The 22,318-nt window shown below is 40.4% G+C and overlaps 1 protein-coding gene across 1 annotated transcript; it reads left to right on the top strand.

Moving 5' to 3' along the window:
• The first annotated feature begins 4,362 nt into the window (after nucleotides 1-4,362).
• Nucleotides 4,363-5,325, top strand: LOC130877886 (olfactory receptor 2T29-like). The gene has a single exon (XM_057775525.1). The coding sequence runs from the start codon at nucleotides 4,363-4,365 to the stop codon at nucleotides 5,323-5,325; it is 963 nt and encodes a 320-aa protein (XP_057631508.1).
• The last annotated feature ends 16,993 nt before the right edge of the window (nucleotides 5,326-22,318 follow it).

Raw genomic sequence — 22,318 nt, 5'->3', positions numbered from 1 at the left:
TCACATTTCAACCTGGAGGAGTTCTTGCAGGACACAGGAGTGACAAACTGTAGAAAAAGGAGGTGACATTGGGGTGGAAGGCTGTTCCCTTGGCAGCTGCATGTATCCCTCTCTGTGCATTAGATGCTGGATTCTATGAATCTTCTGGTGGCCCTGCCCTGACAGCACACAGCTACCTCAGACACCTGTGTCATAACTGCCTTGGTGCTGGACACAGCCTGGAGCCTCACAGAGCCTCTGTCACCTGCAGCTGATGCAGATGCCCCAGACTATAAGGAACAGGGAAAGACCCCATTTCTCTCCCCTCCCCTCTTCTAGGTCCACCCTGGGCCTGCACTCAGACCAAGTGTGGAAGGAGTCAGGACACTGCTCCATCTGCAGATAAAGCCCTGGGAACCTGAGAGGGTTGCACGCAGGAGAGGGACCTGATGAGCAGAGGACACTGTGTGCTCAGAGGATGGATGGGAACACCCCCATGGCGAGGGAACACCACCAGAAACTTTAGGATTAGGAAGTAGTTCAGGGCAATTTGGCTGTAGGATCAAGAGTGCAGAGTTGGATCCATCTTTGTCCCTGTTTTATACCATCGTCAGCTACACGGTTTACACATCACGGATGTCTGTAGTGTAAGGCTGGTGTGACTTTCTGAAGTGTGACTTTTGTCCACATAATGGTAATGTAAATATTCATGTTTTTATATAAGCCTTTTGTACTTGTTTGATGTTCTGTAATCTTCATGTCACTATTCAAAAGGAAACAAACATTTAAACTGAATGCAGTTCCAATGAGCACGGCTTCTGACTGACAGCAGAACACAGGGGTGTGTGATGGGGAGAGCACACGATGACACATGAGGATGGGTCCTCAGGGCTGGTCTGCGACATACTAGGAAAGGGAGTTGAATCCCCAGCTTTGGACTCCACGACTATAAAAGATAAAATATCACAAAAACTACTGAAAGTTTATATGAACACACACATGTGTGCACACGCACACACACACACACACACAGAGTCGGAGGAAAGGGAATGAGATTCTGTATAGTGAACAAGGTCCTGCACATAAACAATAACTGACTCAAGTTGGACCATAATACTACACAGGATGGTGATTTCCAGGCTATTGCTGACACTGGCTATAACTTTGTACTTTTACAAAACTGAAGAATGGATGAGGCTATGGCTGAGGTTCAATCACCATCTCTGGCTCGCTTAGCTACATCCTCTTTTAAAGTCCCAAAGAGGAGTCATTAACAACTCTTTATTCAGGAATGAACAGAGTCCAGCCAGGATGACGTCACTTGCTCCTGTGCCTTGTGCACTTAACCAGCTGCTGTCCCTTGGCCCATATGATCCAGGCTGCAGCTGCATCTGATGGTGAGTCCACCCGACAGGAGAGAATGCACGGCACAGAGAGGATGCTAGACATTCTGTTCATTCTGCAAGGGGCTTGATTATCATTTATTCTCTATTCATGTGAGAAATAAATTTCTGCCTTCTTTTATCTCCTTTTTGGTTTTGTTTTATTTTCTGGATGTATAGAACATGCTTTGTAGACCAGGCTGGCCTTGAATTGAGAAATCTATATGTCTCTGTCTCCCCAGTGCTGGGAATAAAGGAGTGTACCTCCACACCCAGCTTCTCCCTCATGCTCCCCTTTAGCACTTCCAAGTTACAAACGGAGCAATATTATTACACTCACTCACTCACACACACATACACACACAAACATACACACACACACAAGACTTGCATTGATTTCAATCCTGATCCCCAGCCCCAATCTCACAAGTGCTAGGATTTTGGTAGGCATCACCAACACACCCACACTTCTTTCCGAACTTTTAGGGTTCATTTTTATAATCCATTAGTTTTCCAAAAGTCTCTCTTTTGCAGTTAATTTCACTTCAAGAGTGGGTAAAATTTAGTGTTGCAGTAATGAAAAAATAATTGTCTTAACCTTAATCATGGCTCAACATATAAAGCAGGCTGTGGATGATCTAAAGAGAAATTATACATTCCTGGAGACATGGTGTTTCCCACAGATCCAGGCAGGTATCAATCTGTGCCAACCCATAGGTTAAGCACTCACACTGTCTGTTATTGTGTGATGTGAGGCAGATGTTGAGACCCTGAGCGTCTCCACTGTAAGGGAAGGAAACACAGTGACTCCTATGGACACACAGGGTGGATCAGGGATGCTGTTGGCTTGGGATGATGCTTTGTCATTTCTCTGCCTTCACTGTTAGTAACACCCAATGTTAATAGTGCACTGAGCTGTTCACATGAGATCAAACAGCACAGCAGGTGTAAGGGCAAGGCAGCTGCTGCTCCCATGCTTTGTGCAGACAGCACTTTTCGGTCCCATGGTCTTTGGGTGCCTTGCTGTCAATGGTCCCCCACTTAATAGAGCGCACTGCCTTCCCAGCTCACTGTCCTGTGCCTCCCCTGCCTCCTGGCCTCCACTCACCCACAGACACTGTTCAGGGATTCTCATAAACTGTGGCACCCTCCGCAGTTCTTGTCCACTGTGTGTACAATTATAACCTGGGTTCAGCAGGTACCTGAAGGTATACACTGTGAAACTTCAGTTTTAGAATAGATGTGTGTTTCCTTTCACAAATAAGCTCTCTAAAAATAGACATCTGTCATATGTCTTCCCATTCCTCAGTCTGTTTGTCTGTCTCTGTCTCTCTCATCTCCTCCCACAGGTCTCAGGTTTGTCTGACATTTCTATGAAGGCATCAAGGACCTGGCCATGTTCTCTGCTCCGTCAGCAGCTTCGAAGAACATGGCCCTTTAAGGATTTCAGTTTCAGGTGGGTTTTTGTGGTTTGGTTTTTTGAATCTCGACATAGATGTAAAATGTCCATGAGACCTATGATTGGTATCTCAGCAGCCCCTTGCTTGTAACTATTGCTAACATCTCAGAAAGAGGAGATTTAATTCCCTTCCTATTGATTAGAGCTATCAAAATGCAGAACCTACTAGTTCAGAAATAAAAACCTTAAAAATCTCCTTTCTTTGAGAAGTACATGTGGAAGAGGCATTCACCGAGCCTTGTCAATAAGGCTGGGTACATTCTGTCTGCTGCTGTTTCTCACAATGGTGTACCTATTTAAATCTTCATTTTAATTCACATACGTACTATTTTCCCAACAGAGGTGGACACTAACTTTGTTTAATGCAATCATGGTTACTGTTTCCTTAAATATATACATGCATACATATGTACATTATGTTTCTTTAAATATGTATGTATGTATGTATGTATGTATGAAGCACAGAGGCAGGCTGTGAGCATGGAGCACAGGGAATGGTGAATCACATTCAGGGACATCTCAGGACTAAATGAAGAAGTGGATGCTGGACCACAGGGATGCTATGGCCACACCCTGGCCTGGTAACCAGCAGTGACTGAGGCTGAGGCTTAAAGACAATAATGGAACTTGTAAGATGATGAACTTGGAGAAGCAGAGGTCAGAGAAAGGTGAGATTTCCCATCATCTCAGTCTAAGCAACGCTAGATGTTCTTTCTTTTTTAAAATAGTTTTTATTTGTATTTTATAAACATTAGTGTTCTGCCTATATGCAGTAAGTCTGTGTGAGAGTGTCAGATCCCCTGGAACAACAATTATAGACAGTTGTGAACTACTGTGTGGGTGCTGAGACTTGAACCCAGGTCCTCTGAAAGAATAGCTAGCTCTCTCAACCACTGAACCATCCCTCCAGCCCAGCAAGTATGTTCTTTGTATTGTTGTATCTATATTTTCATAGGACTATGTTTATATGAATGTATATTTAAATAACATTTACATATCACAACAAGCATGTAAGATTTACCAAAATCAATTTTAAATGGACTGTTGGAGTTTTTCAATTAAGATTTCTTATATTATTTTTAAAAACATATTCTTTAATGAATATGAAAGTGGAGACTGTATCTCATAATGTGTTAATATTAAAGCTAATCTAAAATTGTTCTTGAAAATAACCTTATTCATTAATATTCTTAATAATGTGTTTGCTTATTTTCATTTGACTATCATTGGTTTTTGTTTCTTTGTTTTGGTCAGTGATTCACTGTTTTTGTTACTAGTAAAACAAATTATCCTGCAAAATCAAGAACGTTTTGACAGAGGACACTAGTTTTCACCAGGAAAGACCATGACCATGAACTGCAGTAACTCTAGTCTGAGTTGTGATGGCTCTAACCACAGATGTGAATCCTTACTTCTTTAAATTGCTTATTATAGATAGATTATATACAATCACAGGGAATTTTCTCAGTCCAGTCTAGGCTGTGCACACATCAGCAGGCAGCAACTAACCCCAAATCATTCCTGGTTGCCAAAGAGATACCCATGAACATCATCACCTGGATGAACAACTACACTGGACAGTCAGATTTCACCCTGGTGGGATTCTTCAGTCAATCCAAACACCCGACTCTGCTTGCTGTGGTCATATTTGTGATTTTCCTGATGGCGCTGTCTGGCAATTCCCTCCTGATTCTTTTGGTACTCTCTGACACCCACCTCCACACACCCATGTACTTTCTCATCAGTCAGTTGTCCCTCATGGACATGATGTACATTTCTGTCACTGTGCCCAAGATGCTCATGGACCAGGTTCTGGGAAGTCACACGATCTCAGCTGCCGCTTGTGGGATGCAGATGTTCCTGTATCTGACACTAGGAGGTTCCGAATATTTCCTTCTGGCTGCGATGTCTTATGACCGCTATGTGGCCATCTGCCATCCACTCCGTTATCCTGTCCTCATGAACCGCAGGGTGTGTCTCCTCCTGATGTCTGCTTGCTGGTCCCTGGGATCCTTAGATGGCTTCATGCTTACCCCTGTCACCATGACTTTCCCATTCTGTGGATCCCGGGAGATCCATCACTTCTTCTGTGAGGTCCCCGCTGTGACAAAGCTCTCCTGCTCAGACACCTGGCTCTATGAGACCCTCATGTACCTGTGCTGTGTGCTCATGCTTCTCATCCCTGTGACAGTCATCTCAAGCTCCTACTCCTTCATCCTCCTCACAGTTCTCAGGATGAACTCGGCAGAGGGCAGGAAGAAGGCCCTCGCCACCTGCTCCTCCCACATGACCGTGGTCATCCTCTTCTATGGTGCTGCTGTCTATACCTACATGCTCCCTGCCTCCTTCCACACCCCAGAGAAGGACATGGTGGTGTCTGTGTTTTACACGATACTCACCCCTCTGTTGAACCCACTGATCTACAGTCTTAGGAATAAGAATGTCACAGAGGCTCTGAAGAAGTTGTTGGGTGTTAAACCCCTCTTTCAAGAAACAGTAAAGTAATTTGAAATGAATAGTTTCTTTCCTTTGTCTTCACACATCTGTTTTCCAGGTCTCATGCTGATGTTATCCTCACCCATCATGTCTCATTGCCCAGTCATCCCTTGGAAGAATTACTTCTCTATATGAAAATTTCCTCATTGATATCTTTCTTGTATATCCAAAATCTTTATTTGTATTCTATCAATATTACATTTTTTGAAGTTGATAATGACTGTTTAATTTAGTTGGGCAATAGTCTTACTAAAAATTATGCCATATTGAGAAATTAATGATCATGAGGTGTTCAACTGATAAAAGACAGAGTGAATTAGAAAAAAAAGGTGGCTAACAAAGTCAACAAGATGTAAATGGAGATACATTGCATTTTGAATTAATTTTGTGTGTTTTCTTGATAATTTATGTATGTTTGAAAATAAATAAAAGTAAAAAGCAAAATATAATGTTATCCTTTCATCTCCTTTTTTATGATGTAATAAAAATAATGTCTAAAGAAATTTAAATCTAGGTAGTACAAGTATTCAGGAGGGTTTTAAATGTTTGGCACAGCTCTGTATTTACACATAGATGCACTTATGTATTTCTCAAAACCAAACACAGCTCTCACTTGAAGAAAATGAGGTACAGCTTATTCTGGATCCTAATGTGAGTGATCATGGCCCAGAAACATGGACTCAGGTGGACATGTTCTAAAGTTTTATGGAAGGCTACAAAGCGCAAACAAGCCATAAGTCATCAGAGGTTAAAGTGGGAAAATCTCTGCCATGGTTCTCAGATGTTTTCAGGTGACGTGGAAAGTTTTTGGTTTGAGGGTGCAATAATTTTGATAAGTCAGTACATTGCATAAGGTTTCACATGATAGGCACAGACAGGATGCTGGCTCAGAGACTAAAGCTGGCAATGAATGACTCCTAAGGGCCCAATGACAGGCAGGATCATTTGACTTTGTGTCTTAAGGTTCTAACTCTCATTCAGAACTCCATGGGAGTTCTAACCAGTTGGCCCATCTTGCAGAATTTTTCTTGGTTGGTTGGTTGATTGTTTTCTAATTGTTTGTTTTTTTACTTTGTTGTTGTTGTTTGGGGAGGGGTTTTTAATATTTAACAGGCATATGGCTTTGTCCTCTGCGAACTTCAATGTTGTGTACAGCAGGTGCCACATTCCATGCAAAAAGAGTTCAAGTGCTATTTATGTCCCATGGTAGGAAGCTCATTCCTAGAATTCAGGACAATCAGGACGGCAGTCTTCAGGAGGGACAGGGAACTGGTGCTGCCATTCTGGTTTGGGACTGATTTGTTCCCATGCTCTGTACTGAACACAAAATTTACATGTGACACGTTCAGGAATGTTATCCCTGAAGTTAAATCTATCGAGAATGAAGTAAAGAATATAAAGGAACAAATGAGAGAAACAGGTTTCTTCATTGATAAAAACTAGAATCAATTTAAACCAGGCTACTTGTATGCTTCCTCTCTGCCCTTTAGTTATTTGTACTCTATGAATTGTTTTATTTGGTGATTAGAATATTTGAAATAATTTAATTGCAGAATAATAAATTAATCTGCTTTCATTTGGCCTGTCTGGTTTCATAGCTGCAATTTCATATTGAGTGGCTAGTTCTAACTTTAAGAAAGATTATTCTTCAGTTCCTAAACTTTGTAACTCTTATTTATAAGTCATATTTTGATTTGTTGTGTTTTGGCGGCATTACACCAGACTTTGGGGAAATAAATACAGTTCCACCTAGTAGAAAAATATCAGACAACAACATGGTATCATTTTGACATCTTTCCTAACAGAACTGTCCTTTCCCCATGTACCAAATATCAATGGGGATAAGGATGGGAAGAAGTCAAATTCATGAGAAGTGGGAAACCTAGAGATTACTGGAGACATTACTAAATCATTTATGTCACAATCATTTATGTCACCCACTGCGTGGACTCTCATCCACCAAGGCCCCTCTCCCGCAGAACCATTACATTGGTGCATGAGTCTCGGCAGACTCTCCTGGCAGTTCCTCCTGCCTGCTGGCAGTTTGAGGGCCACCAGAACCCTGTAATGTTCACCAACCTCTCTCATTTTTCCAACTAAAGGATTGCCAGAGCTCTTCTCTCAACACTGGCATACTCAGCAGTAGAAGCAGGCCCATACCCCATCTCTGGCAATGTTTCCATGACTATGGATTCCTCTATTAACGTGGTGTCTCACATTTTGTCTTTGCTCTAAAGACCCAGTACTGGGCAGCCACGGTGTCAGGCTTGAAGCCCTGGCCCCTGGCCTAGTGCTTAATGGACCACAAAAGCAGCCTGTGCCTCTCTTATCAGATCCTCCCTCCATCTCTGGGACTCTGGTGATTATGGACTTTGGATCTTCTCTTCCTCATTTTGCCCCCGCCCGCCCCCCCCCCCCGCACCAAAAACCACATGGCCACTTATCAGCACCCTTCATTCTGCCTGTGATCTGGCTGTTGAAAGTGTGTACTTCCGTCCTTTTTCCCTGTTCTCTTTACTTGTCTGTCTGCTTCTGGCCCCCTCCCCCTGTGATCTAGCCTTCCTGAGACTCCCTGTCTCCCTCCTACCACCACTGCCGCCCTCATCCCACCCACGGGGGAAGGGTCCCCCTTTCTACTCTGTTTCCCTTTTCCCAGCTCCCACCCATGAGGTGCCCACCACCTGTGCTGCGAATGCCTGACCACCCCACCCACAGTGATTCATATGTATGAAAGATATGTGTGAGTGGTGTGGCCACACGCGTCTGTTTCTGAACGTCCTGTCTGTGTGTGTGTCTTGTTAATTGGTACAACTGATCTAAAAAAAAAAAGCACTTGGTTTGTCACAGGCCTTCTTTGATTCTCTACTTCTTTTTTCTTTGCTTCAGCATCATGCTGTGTCTATGTATTCTCGCTCTTTAAATGTCCTGTCTGTTTGCTATAACATGCGATTCGGAGATGCAGAAGCCAGCTTCATCTTGCACAACACACACTGGTTCTCCCCTTCTTCTTATTTTACTCAAATCCTGTATAATACATATGTACGTGTGGGTATGCATGTGATTTATTTGGATTTAGTTCTCTAGGTGTGAATTAAGCTAGTTTTAACTGTGTCTATGCATGTCTACACACTTAAATTCAACTGTGCATATGTGTTCATATAATTATTGTCAAAATTGCTTTACACAGACCTAATGAGCTCTGTTCATTGTATCTCTTTCCAGACTAAGAAAACAAGTACCAAATATTTTAAACAGGTATGTACTTTTAGATAACGTTAAAAAATATATGGTTATATCTGTTATAATATACTATAAATGTAATTCAAGTCTGTTTTAAAATATATTCTATATACTAATAAAAATTTAATTTATTAAGATCTATTTCAGATTAACAAAAGCTAACTTAGAGACTTAGCCTACCCAGCCCTTCCTGTAAGCTGTTCTTCACTATTGTCCATGTTTAGTGTTAAGCTTCTATGGCAAAAGGGAACTTTTCCTTACTTCTTTGTCCTTTGCAAGCACAAATCTGACCTGCTAAGTTAAAAACCAGTTACAGCGAAGCTGGAAGACTCTGGGTAAAACATTCCCCCACAGCCTCTCAGCTTGGATCCAGCTCTCCAGGCAGATCCTGTACTACTGTCATTGTAGTCATAACTCAGATGTACCCAATAGACAGTCTTCAAGTGCTCAAAGAGTTAGAGAATACGGCGATTAAAATCTTTAATTAAAAAAGCTTCTTGCAATAGAGAGACAGGTCAGCTCCTGGTACCACCCCCGTTTCCTCCAAAGAAGACGATGGGCACAGAACAGCCTCCACCCAGAGCCTACTTCACAAGAGGCAATGCTAGCCCCGAACAACCCTACCTGTCATCTCCACTGCTACAAAGACCCTCTTCAGATCGTGGACGACAAGACACTGGGACTCAACTCCCTCGAGGTGCCTAGACAACAGGTAGGTTGGTCTTCCTACAAGTTCCTCATCCACAGGATGGATCTCCTGAAGCCTGACAGGCCTTGATCTAACAGCAGAAGACTGATGTTGCCCTCAGTGATCATGGAGGACCCTGGAGAGTGACTGCCATTTTTAAGCATTAACTCAGGTAAAATTTTTCTTCTCAAGATCTCCGATGGAGTTAGACGACTGTTAGCTTTCCTAGATTAACTGCAGGAACCAAGGCTTCAGCTGCCTTCTCAGTTCTCTGTGTAAAATCCGGGTCACGGGCCTCACTCTCCCAGAGTCAATACTGAGTCTAGACACAACTGACCTTGTCACCAGACTCAGAAAAGAGATAAACTCACAAAACAGATTTCAGTATAACTTCTTACCATTCCTTTGTTTAAGTAAAAGGTGATTTAAGATGCAAAGCTTAAGATGTGAGGATCTTGCATTGTACCTGTATTTACAGCTTATGGTCATTATCAGGAAAATGTAAGAAAAGAGGCCAGCATCAGGCCAGCCACTGCTGGAGGTTTTACATTCATTTGCACGTCTTAGTAGCTTCTCATTGAGGTGACGCTTGCACGGTCACCTGACGCCTGGTCAGGGGATAGACCAACTTGTCTAAATTTTGGTGTGAGCACCAATAGTATGGCTCTTGTCTGTTGCCTAATCTTGAATTTATTTCTGTGGTAAGTCCTAGCTGTTGAGTCTCCTAAGATGGGTCGAATTCAACTTGTCTTGAATCACAATTTCCCCTGCATATCACAATTTTCCTTTGTTATAAAGCCACTGATCTGTGCACAACCATAATTTTATGATGTTGTGGTTGTAAATATTAGAGTTGAGCCTTGTGTAATATTGGGTTGGAAGTGTCACCCCAGGCTGCCAAGCACTTGGACTCCAATTCCCAGCCTGCCAAGCACTGATCCCTACCACAGGGTATTTAGGCTTCTGCACCAGTAAAAGGAACACATGGTTTAAAGTTTGTGTGTGCTCTCACTCTGTCTTCCCCCTGCCATGCTCCCAGCCACCCAGGAGTGCTGTCTATTAAATGCGGGCATTTAATTTGACCTAATCTGGTTTAATTGGAGTTCTTTGCACTGGTGGGAAGGTCCGTCTTAAGATTTTTTTTAACACCTTGTACTCTACTTTTATTTAGCAATTACTTAGTTTGCCAGTAGCTGTTTGTTTATTTTTTTGAAGAAAATTGCTGATTATTTTGTCAGTGTTGTTTAAACTTGGGATGTCAGGATCCTCTTTGAGGGAACTCAGCCTAGCAGACTCATCCTTGCTCTGTTTTGTCTTGCATCAGTAATCTGCTACTATGTGATTTTGTTGCTGTGTGGTTTACTGTTGTATCATAGACATGGTGGTTCTGATGCAGTTACAGTTTCACTGTGGTAATAGTCAAGGACTCATAGAATTAAACAGGGCAAGGTGAGGGAGGGGAGTGTTTTTGCTCTTGGTGACTTGGATGTGAAACCTCTGCAGAGCATCCTGTGCACTGACATGGCTGGTCATTCTGTTGTATCATTGGGAGTGATGCCAGGAATTTTAATCAGCTTTTGTAAAGAGTATCCAGAAAAGTAGTAAAGTTATTTTCAGTGTGACATAGAAAACAATGTGAATATTTAAGCTCTGCGACCATAGTTAAAGGACCCGCCCAGCAGGTCCTATGTTACTCCAGGGTCTCGAAGAGGCACTATCTGAAAGACATGGTGGGAGAGAGAAACAGACGCCAAGCAGTATTCCTTGTCAAAGCTTCCTGTTTATTGAAGCAAGTGTGATGTCTTATATACTCCTCAGAGAGGAGCTCGGGCGGGGGGGGGGGGGACTGAGGAAGGGGGAAAGGGGGGAAGGAAAGGAGGGGCTCGGTAGCTAGGCAGCTAAGCGGGGCAGTTGCAAGGTCAGTGGCTAGAGCACCTGCTGTTAGTGATAAGCAGCAGACAAAGAAAACACTCTGAGGTGCCCCGTCTGGAGCTTGAATCTCCAAGGTCAACATACAATGTCTCAGTTAACTTTAGGTTTTTCTGTCTCAAGATTTCCAACTCAAGGCCCTGTGAGACGTGAGAATGGAGAAGCCTGAAATGGCTCCTGACAGTTAAACTTCACTAAGGATTTTTAGAAATGTGTTGGCTTTGTTTGTTTGTTTGTTTTTGTTTTGTTTTGTTTTTTAGGTATGGGAATAAAGGTAACTTTGTTGAATCTTACTGGTGCTAATGATGGACAGTTAAACAGATAGTGTGTGTGCTGTGGATCAGTACACTTAGTACTTCCAGAATTGACTTTGATATGTTATGTATTCACTTTTCACTCTGTAAATGCAATTCTTTACAATGACTATTTATTAAAAGGCAGTAAGTCATGATTTTTACAGGATCGTGTGAACTATCCCAAATCTGTAACCTCTGAATAAGATGCTAAACCCATAATGGGGGAAAATGTGTGAATCTTCTTAAGTTTCCTTTCCACTAAGGAAAACCCTCATAATTCATATTACCATGAATTTGCTTGAAACATCTTGTCTGTGTAACATACTTCGTCTGCATGGTCCCATTAGACTCTATCAAAGAAAAAAGACTCATGAATGGACATTCTATTGTGAGTCTTGTAAGTAACCATAAATAACCAAAATAGTATCAAACTTAGATGTGAATTGTCAGATGATACATTTTTGGTGAGTTTTTTAATACTTGAAAATATTAAAAAGATGTGAGGATCTAACAATGTAATAGGGTCTAAGAAGATGTTTTAAGGTGTGTAAATGCAAGTTATTAAAGTCTGAGGATAAAATGTTTAAGTGATGACAATGGCAAGTGATTTGAGATGTTTAAAAGATGAAAACATGTTCCAGATTTCTCTCTCTCATGCTATTATTATAGTAAGATTCCCAATGTCTTAACATTAATCAATAAAATTCTAATAAACTATTAATCTAGCTCTGGCAGAGTACTACCACTATCATTAAAGTCACAAGCTCAAGATTTTAAATTCCCTTTGGTTGTTTTCTAACTACAGACCAAAGATGCCTTTCTTTGTGCAAAGGCACGTCAGTTTTCTGGCAGGGGCATACTGCCATTTTTAATGTTTCTAAAACTTATGTTTTCACAAACTCTAAGAATTCTTGTAAGTTCCAGGAAGTCAACTTGGATTCACCTCAAACAGTTCAGATGTATCTCTCCCTCCCTAGCAGCCTAAGCCTCCCCATCTTTCCCTGGTCTTGACACCCCACCTCACCCCCTTCTTTCTCAATTATCAGGACCTAAGAGAATTTTTTTTCTTAAACTTAACCTTGTCCTCTGCTCTGCCAACATCTTGCCTGGTCCAAGAGGTGCCAGACGGTTCCACATAACCAGAAGAGCAGTGAAACAACCAGATATCCTAGGATGTGGCCAGCACCCAGCTTTCTCAGGTCCCCCAAAGACTGACATCCCAGATCAGTAGGAAATAGTCTCAAGAACTCAAAGTCCTCATTTTCCCAACCTGCCACAACTAACTCCTCACCTTTTTATTAAATAAAGAACGGAGGAATGTTAGCATCCAGATGAACCTAGTCCCACCCCTTGGGGACCTGATACCCTGAAGTACCCTGCCTCTTTAAAAAGGTGAATCTCCACCTACTTCTCTTCTTCCTCCTCCTCTTTTTCTCTGTCTCTCTCTCTCTGTCTCTCTATTTTTCTGATTTCAGCCCCTGATTTGTTAATTTCCCATTGTCTACTTCTTGTGGGTGAGTCTGTTTCTCTTTGTTTTAGGGCTTTCAGGAATGCTGTTAAGTCACTAGTGTGAAATTTTTCCACTTTCTTTAGGTAGGCACTCGGTGCTATGAACTTTACTCTTGGCACTGCTTTCATACTGTTCCATAGGTTTGGGTATGTTGTGCATTTATTTTTGTTGAATTCTAGGAAGGCTTTAATTTCTGTCTTTATTTCTTCTCTGACCCAGGAGTGATTCAGTTGAGCATTGTTCATTTTCCATGAGTTTGGAGGCTTTCTGCAATTAGTGTTGTTGCTGAATTTTAACTTTTTAAGCCATGGTAATCTGATAAAATACAGGAGGCTATTCCAATTTTTTGTATCTGTTGAGGTTTGCTTTGTGACTGAGTATGTGGTCAGTTTTAGAGAAGGTTCCATATACCTAAGAAGAAGGTATATTGTTTTGTGTTTGGATAAAATGTTCTATAGATGTCTGTTAATTCTATTTGAGTCATGACATCTGTTAGTTCTCTTATTTCTCTGTTAAATTTCTGTCTGGTTGACCTGTCCATTGGTGAGCGTCAAGTGTTGAAATCTCCTACTATTAGTGTGTGGGGTTTGATGTGTGGTTTAAGTTTTAGTAATGTTTCTTTTGCATACATGGGTGCTCTTCTATTAGGGGCATAGATGTTCAGGATTGAGACTGTATCTTGATGAGCATAAAGTGTCCTTCTGCATCTCTTCTGATTGATTTTAGTTTGAAATCAATTTTGTTAGATATTAGGAGAGCTATACCTGCTTGCTTCTGAGGTCCATTTGATTGGAAAACCTTTTCCCAACCCTTTAGTTTGAGGTAGTGTCTGTCTTTGAGGTTGAGGTGTGTTTCTTGTATTCAGGAGAAGACTGGATCCTGGTTTTATATCCATTGAGTCCATTGATATTAAGCAATATTAATGACCAATGATTGCTAATTCTGGGTATTTTTCAGTAGTAGTGTTTGTGTTTCCCTTCTTTAGGTTATGCTGGTGGGGGGGGGCTTATCTGGTGCCCGTGTTTTTGTGGGTGCAGTTAGCTTCCTTGGGTTTGGGTTTTCCTTCTAATACTTTATGTAAGGGTGGGTTTGTGGATACATATTGTTTAAATCTGTTTTTGTCATGGAATATTTTGTTTTATTCATCGATGGTGATTGAAAGCTTTGCTGGATATTGTAGTCTGGTCTTGCATCCATGGTCTTTTAGTGTCTGCAGCACATCTCTCCAGGACCTTCTGGCTTTCATGGTTTCCATTGAGAAGTTGGGTGTAATTCTGATAGGTTTACCTCATTGCCTTTTTTCCTTTGCAGCTCTTAATATTCTTTTTTTATTCTGTATGTTTTGTGTTTTGAATATTATATGGCAAGGGGATTTTTTCTGATTCAGTCTATTTGGTGTTCTGTGTGCTTCTTGTACCTTCATAGGGATATCCTTTTTTTTAGATTGGGAAAGTTTTCTTCTACGATTTTTTGAATATATTTTCTGTGCCTTTGAGCTGGAGTTCTTCTCCCTCTTTTATCCCCATTATTCTTAGGTTTGGTCTTTTCATGGTGTCTTGGACTTCCCTGATGTTTTGTGCTAAGATTTTGTTCTTAATCTGCTCTTGAAAATATCTACATGTGCTAACTTTGTGGACAAAAAGATGTCCCCAGCCCACATGTTATATAAAATTTAAAAATACCAGGCCAGACTGGTGCAACTGACCTTCTGGGTGTTGATGAACCCACTTGGAGTCTATTCCCATGTGGACAGAGGGATTAAATAGGCAGTACCTTTTACCCTGGTTTTTCAATGTTCTCTACATTCCATGGGGCTGTAGGACATCTTTAAAAATGTCCTGCAGACTCCCAAAGCTGCACAGGCTGTGGCCATTGCTCTTGGTTACCCCCTAGAACTTGATGGTAAGACCTTATTGCAGAAGACACCACATAGAGTGTTCACAGGTCATGGAGAAATTAAGTTAGTACTGACAGGAAGCGTCCCTCTGCTGGCTAGCTTCCACGGTTCCAGGAGCTGCCTTGTAGATGGCTGCTGACTCTTCTGCCCCCAAAGCCTACATGGCACTCATGGTACAAGGAAAGCCAGTTAAAAGGGAGGAAGGTGAGTATAACTTCGTTTCTCCATATCCTATAACCAGAATGTGTGGGGTATTAAGACTATCAATTTTGTCCAGGTAACTGTAATATAAATATCCACATTTTCCTTGAAGTCATTTGTACTTATAGATTGTTCAGTAATTCTCATGTCCCTATTTACAGTGAAACAAATGTTTAAACTGAATGCAGTCCTAAAGAACATGGCTTGTGATTGACAGTAGAGCACAGGAATGACATGATAGGAAGAGGACAAGATGGGAAATGAGGGATGGGACTCTAGGTCAGTCTGTTGGACACTAGTAAGGGGCAGTGTCTATGGCTAACAGCTGAACACCAAGGTTCAGAGTTCACACAGTGAAAACTAATGAAAGTTTGTATGAACACACAGACAGACATACACACACAAACATGAGAAAGAGAGAGAGACAGAGACAGAGACAAAGAGACAAGTGATAGAGACAGAGAGAGAAAACAAATTCTGAGAACTGCCCCAGGCTATGGCAATGCATTACCTGACTTATGTAACTCATGCTTGTTATTTATCTACAATGTTCAAATTTCAAATCATTGTTAATTCTGGTTACAATTACACTTTTACTCATCTCTTACTAATCTTGTGACTGACACTAGACAGTAATCTCCTGTCTTGTGATAGACAGAAAATTACAAAAAAAAAAAAAAAAAAAAAAAAAAAACCACACACGAGGAGGGGCTGGAGAACTCCACAGGAGTAGGACTGAGCCAACAGCCTGTGCCAGAGCAGGCCTGAGGCAGCAAACTCCACAGGAGCAGGTAGAGGGGAGCAACTGCTGAGGGAGTGGGCCAGAGTCAGAGGCCTTTGTGGATTCAGGAATGAGTCTGGGACCTACGAGGGTGTAGGCAGGAACCAGAGATCTCTGCAGGTCTAGGAGTGAGTCTGGGACCTCTGAGGGAGTAGACCTGAGCCAGGACCTCTGTGTGACCAACTCCAGGCCAGGGACTTATGCAGGAGCAGATCCAGACTGAGGACATTTACAGAAACAGTTCTGAGCAGGCAACCTAGGCCAGAGCAGGCCTGAGACAGTGAACTCCGTGGTAGCAGAGCAAACCCTGGGGACACTGAGAAACCTTCAGGAACACAGAGTGACCAACAGGGTGACTGGAACAGTGGCACTGACTGCACAATGGGAAGCAACCATCTGAGCCTTGGATTTACTAGTACTTGGAAAATTGATCACTAGAGTCACCCCAACTATACAAATTAGAGGCAAAGATGGGTAGGTAAGGTAAGAACACACACAACACAACAAAGAGCAACACAACACCTAGTAAAGCCTAAAGACCTTACAACAGCAAGACTTTAATAACTAAATATAGATGAAGAGAAGAAAATGACCTAAAAAAATAACTTCAGGAGAATGTTTGAGGGCCTTAAAGAAGAAATGAGAAATTCCCTCAATCAAATGGAGGAAAATACAAACAAAAATTGGAAGACATCAACAAATCCCTTAAAGAAAACCAAGAAAAAGCAAAGAAACATATGAAAGAATCTATTCAAGACCTGAAAACTGAAATAGAGACAATAAAGAAAACACAAGTCAAGGGAATTATAGAAACAGAAATCATGAGAAAACAATTGGGAACTGCAAATGCAAGCATAAACAGAAGAATATAAGAGATGGAAGAGAGAATCTCAAGTGCTGAAGATACAATAGAGGAAATAAACTCAACAGTCAAAGAAAACATTAAATCTAACAAAAACTTAACACAAAATATCCAGGAAATATGGGACACCGTGAAAAGACCAAACCTAAGAATAACAGGTATAGAGGAAGTTCAACTCAAAAACACAGAAAATATATTTAACAAAATCATAGAAGAAAACTTTCCCAACCTAAAGAAAGATATGCCTATGAAGATAAAAGAAACTTACAAAACACCAAATAGACTGGATCAAAAAAATAAGATCCCTCACCACATAATAATAAAAACACTAAACATATAGAATAAGAAAGTAATACTAAGAATTGCAAGGGAAAAAGGCAAATAACATATAAAGGTAGATCTATCAGAATTACTCTTGACTTCTTAATGGAGACAATGAAAACCAAAAAGCCATGGTCAAGCATTATGCAGACATTAAGAGACCACAGATGCCAGCCTAAACAACTACACCCAGGAAAACTTTGAATTAACATAGAAGGACAAAACAAAATATTTCAAGACAAAACCAGATTTAACCAATACCTAGCCACAAACCCAGCCCTTCAAAAAGTACTAGAAAAAACTCCAACCCAAGGAAGTTGGCCACATCAACAAAAACACTGACAATTGATGATCTCACAGCTGCAAATCACAAAGAAGGGAAAAACACACAAATTAACATCACCAAGAACAAAAACTAAATTAACAGGAGAGAGCAATCACTGGTCATTAATATTCTTTAATATAAATGGATTCAACTCACCTATAAAAAGACACAGGCTAACACACTGGATATGAAAACAGAATCTATCCTTCTGCTGCATGCAAGAAACACATCTCAACCTCAAAGATAGACATCACCTCAGAGTAAAGGATTGGGGAAAATATTCCAATCAAATGGACCTACGAAACAAGCTTGTGTAGCCATCCTAATATCTAACAAAATAGACTTAAAACCAGAATCAATCAAAAGAGACAAAGAAGGACATTTCATATTAGTCACAGGAAAAATTCATCAAGAGAAAATCTCAATACTGAATATCTATGCCCCAAATACAAGGGCACCCTCATATGTAAAAGAAACACTTCTAAATATTAAATCAACATTAAACCCCACACACAAATAGTGGGAGACTTCAACACTCCCCTCCCACCATTAGACAGGTCAGTCAAACAAAAAATGAACAGAGAAATAAGGGAACTAACAGATGTTATGACTCAAATAGACTTAACAGACATCTATAAAATATTCTGTCCAAACAGAAAAGAATATACCTTCTTCTCAGAACCTCATGAAACCTTCTCAAAAATTGACCAAATACTTGGTAACAAAACAAACCTCAACAGATACAAAAAATTGGAATAACCCCATGTATCTTATCAGATCACAATGGCTTAAAACTAGAATTAAACATCAACACTAATTCCAGAGAGCCCACAAACACATGGAAATTAAACAATGTTTACCTGAATCATCAATGGGTCAAGGGAGAAATTAAAGACTTTTAAATTCAATGAAAATGACCACACAATATACCCAGATTTATGGGACACAATGAAAGCAGAGTTTAGAAGAAAGTGCATAGCACTAGATACCTACATAAAAAGCTGGAGCCGGGCGGTGGTGGCGCACGCCTTTAATCCCAGCATTCAGGAGGCAGAGGCAGGTGGATCTCTGGGAGTTCAAGGTCTACAAGAGCCAGTTCCAGGACAGGCACCAAAGCTACAGAGAAACCCTGTCTCGAAAAACCAAAAAAAAAAAAAAAAAAAAAAAATCCCACATTAGTAAATTAACAAAACATTTGAAAACTTTAGAACAAAAGGAAGCAAACTCACCCAAGAGAACTAGATGGCAGGAAATAATCAAATTGAGAACTGAAATCAACAAAATAGAAACAAAGAAAAAAATAGAAAAAAATCAATGAGACAAAGAGTTGGTTTTTTATCCAAACCAACCAAAAGGCAAAGAGAGAATATCCAAATTAACAAAATCAGAAATGAAAAGGTGAACATACAACAGACATGGAAGAAATCCAGAGAATCATCAGGTCATATTTCAAAAAAACTTGTATTCAACAAAATTGGAAAACTTAAAGGAAATGGACAATTTTCTGAATAAATATCACTTACTAAAATTAAACCAAGACCAGGTAAGCAAATTAAATAGACCTATAACTGCTGAAGAAATAGAAAAATCATCAAAAGTCTCCCAACCAAAAAAAGCCCAGGACCAGATGGTTTCAGCTCAGAATTCTACAAGATTTTCAAGGAACTAACACCAATACTTCTCAAATTGTTCCACACAATAGAAACAGAAGGAACATTGCCAAACTCTTTTTATGAGGCTATAATTACCCTGATAACCAAACCACAAAAAGACATTACTAAGAAAGAGAATTACAGACCAATCTCACTCATGAACATTGATACAAAAATACTCAATAAAATACTGGCAAATTGAATCCAAGAACACATCAGAACCATCATCTACCATGATCAAATAGGCTTCATCCCAGAGATGCAGGGATGGTTCAATATATGAAAATCTGTTAATGTAATCCACCATATAAACAAACTGAAAAATGAAAACCACATGATCATCTCATTAGATGCCAAAAAAGTTTTTGACAAAATACAACACCCCTTTATGATAAAGGTCTTAGAGAGAGCAGGGATACAAGGAACATACCTAAACATAATAAAGGCAATATACAGTAAACCAACAGCCAACATCAAACTAAATGGAAAGAAACTCACAGCAATTCCACTGAAATCAGGAACAGGAAGGTTGCCCATTTTCTCCATACCTATTCAATATAGTTCTTGAGGTCCCAGCTAGAGCAATAAAACAACTGAAGGAGATCAAGGGAATACAAATCAGAAAGGAAGTCAAACTCTCACTATTTGCTGATGATATGACAGTTTACATAAGTGACCCCAAAAATTCTACTAAGGAACTTCTACAACTTATAAAAATTTTCAGTAATGTAGCCGAATACAAGATTAACTCAAAAAAAATCAGTATCCCTCCTTTACACTGAAGATAAATGTGCCAAGAAAGAAATCAGAGAAACATCACCCTTCACAATAGCCACAAATAGCATAAAATATCTCAGAGTAACTCTAACCAAACAACTGGAAGACTTGTATGACAGGAACTTTAAATCTTTGAAGAAATAAATTGAAGAGGACACCAGAAAGTGGAAAGATCTCCCCTGCTCTTAGGTGGGTAGAATTAACATAGTAAAAATGACAATCTTACCAAAAGCAATCTACACATTCAATGTAATGCCCATCAAAATCCTAGAAAAATTCTTCACAGACCTTGAAAGAACAGTACTCAACTGCATATGGAAAAAAAAAACTCAGGATAGTCAAAACAATCGTGTATAATAAAAGAACTTCTGGAGGCATCACAATCCCTGACCTCAAACTCTACTACAGAGCTACAGTACTGAAAATAGCCTGGTATTGGCATTAGAACAGACAGGAGGACCAATGGAACTGAATCAAAGACCCGAATATTAATCCACACTCCTTCGAAACCTGATTTTTGACAAAGAAGCAAAAAATATCCAATGGAAAATAAAAAGCATATTTAACAAATGGTGTGGACATAGCAGAATATCAACATGTAGAAGAATGAAAATAGATCCATATCTAACACCATCTACAAAAATCAAGTCCAAATGGATCAAAAACCTCAACATAAAGCCAGCCACACTGAACCTTATAGAATTGAAGTGGGAAGTTCACTTGAACTCACTGGCACATGAGACCACTTCCTAAATATAAACCCATTAGCACAGACACTAAGAAAAACAATTAACAAATGAGACCTCCTGAAAGTGAAAACCTTCTGTAAAGCAAAGGACATGGTCAACAAAACAAAATGGCAGCCTATAGAACGGAAACAATCTTCACCAACCCCACATCAGACAGATGTCTGATCTCCAAAATATACAAAGAACTCAAGAAATTGGTCATCAAAAGAACAAATAATTCAATAAAAAGAATGGAGTACAGATCTAAACAGAGAACTCTCAACAGGAATGTAAAATGGATGAAAGACATGTAAGGAAATGTTCAACATCCTTAGTCATCAGAGAAATGCAAATCAAAGCAACTCTGAGAGTCTGTCTTATACCTGTAAGAATGAACAAGATTGCCCCAACCCCGCCTGTTCCCTGCAAGCTTCTTGGAACCCTACTACACAGCTTGCTCCAATACTGAGGGGGACCTAAAAGACAACCATAGCAAGGATTGGACCAAGACGCCAAGACACTGTCGGCCTCATTTGAAGGAAAAGATAGGTGGGCACCAATGTAAGAATCATAAAAGGCAGCATGATAACACCAGAACCCAGTGGACATGCAACAGGAAGACTTGATCATCCTAACCCAGAAGATATAGAAGAAAACTACTTTAAATATAACTTTATGAAAATGATGGAGACCTTTAAAGAGGAAGTGAAAAACTTCCTTAAAGAAATGAAAGAGAGCACTCGGGAGCCTGGTCTACAAGAGCTAGTTCCAGGACAGGAACCAAAAACTACGGAGAAACCCTGTCTCAAAAATCCAAAAAAAAAAAAAAAAAAGAAAAGAAAAGAAAAGAAAGAAAGAAATGAAAGAGAAGACAAAAAGCTGGAAGAAATTAATAAATTCCTCAAAGAAAACCAAGAAAAGCAATCAAACAGGTGAAAGAAACAGGAAATTGGAAACAGACAAGATCACCTGACAAAATTTTGGAGTATGGAGATGGAGGTAGAAGGAAGGGGAGAAGAGGGGTTGAGGAGAACTTGAAGGAATGGGATAGTCAAGATGGGGGAAAGAAAGATATGAAAGCAAGGAAAGAGATATCCTGATTGAGGGAGCCATTATGGGGTTAGCAAGAAACCTGGCTCTAGAAAAATGCTCAGGAATCCACAAGGATGACCCCAGCTAAGACCCTAAGCAACAGAGGAGAGGGTACCTGATCTGGCCTTGTCCTGTAGTCAGACTGATGGTTATCTTAAATATCATCATAGAACCTTCATCCAACAAAAGATGGAAACAGAGTAAAGACCCACATTGGCTCACTGGACTGAGCTCCCAAGATCCAGTTGAGGAGTGGAAGGAGTGAGAGTATGAGCAAGGAAGTCAAGACCATGAGGGGGTTCATCCCACTGAGACAGTTTGCCTGAGGTAATGTAGCTCACCAACTCCAACTGGACTGGGAGTGAACAAGCATGTGAACACATTAGTCCCTTTGAATGTTGTTGACAATTGGGGCAGACTGAGGGGCCACTGATAGTAACACTGGGATTTGCATCTACTGCATTTTACTGGCTTCTTGGGATCCTATTCCCTTTGGATGTAAACCTTGACCAACCTAGATGTAGTAGGACTTTCTACAGGGTGAGATGCATTGCCCTCTCTTAAGATTGGAGGTTGTGGGGTGAGAGGGTGTGTGGAGGGAGTGTGAGGGGATTGGAAGGAGAGGAGGGAGTGGGAATTTGGCTTGGTATTTTTTAAAGGAAAAAAGAAAAACAAGAAAAAAAAACAAAACAAACAACAAAAA

The sequence above is a fragment of the Chionomys nivalis genome, chromosome 7, assembly GCF_950005125.1.
Source record: "Chionomys nivalis chromosome 7, mChiNiv1.1, whole genome shotgun sequence".
Taxonomy (NCBI): Eukaryota; Metazoa; Chordata; class Mammalia; order Rodentia; family Cricetidae; genus Chionomys; species Chionomys nivalis.
Note: the sequence above shows the minus strand (reverse complement) of the source record. Positions and strands in the feature narration are given on the sequence as shown.

Excerpts from the sequence above, each read along its gene's own strand:
- LOC130877886 (XM_057775525.1), top strand. The coding sequence starts at position 4,363 with ATGAACATCATCACCTGGATGAACAACTACACTGGACAGTCAGATTTC.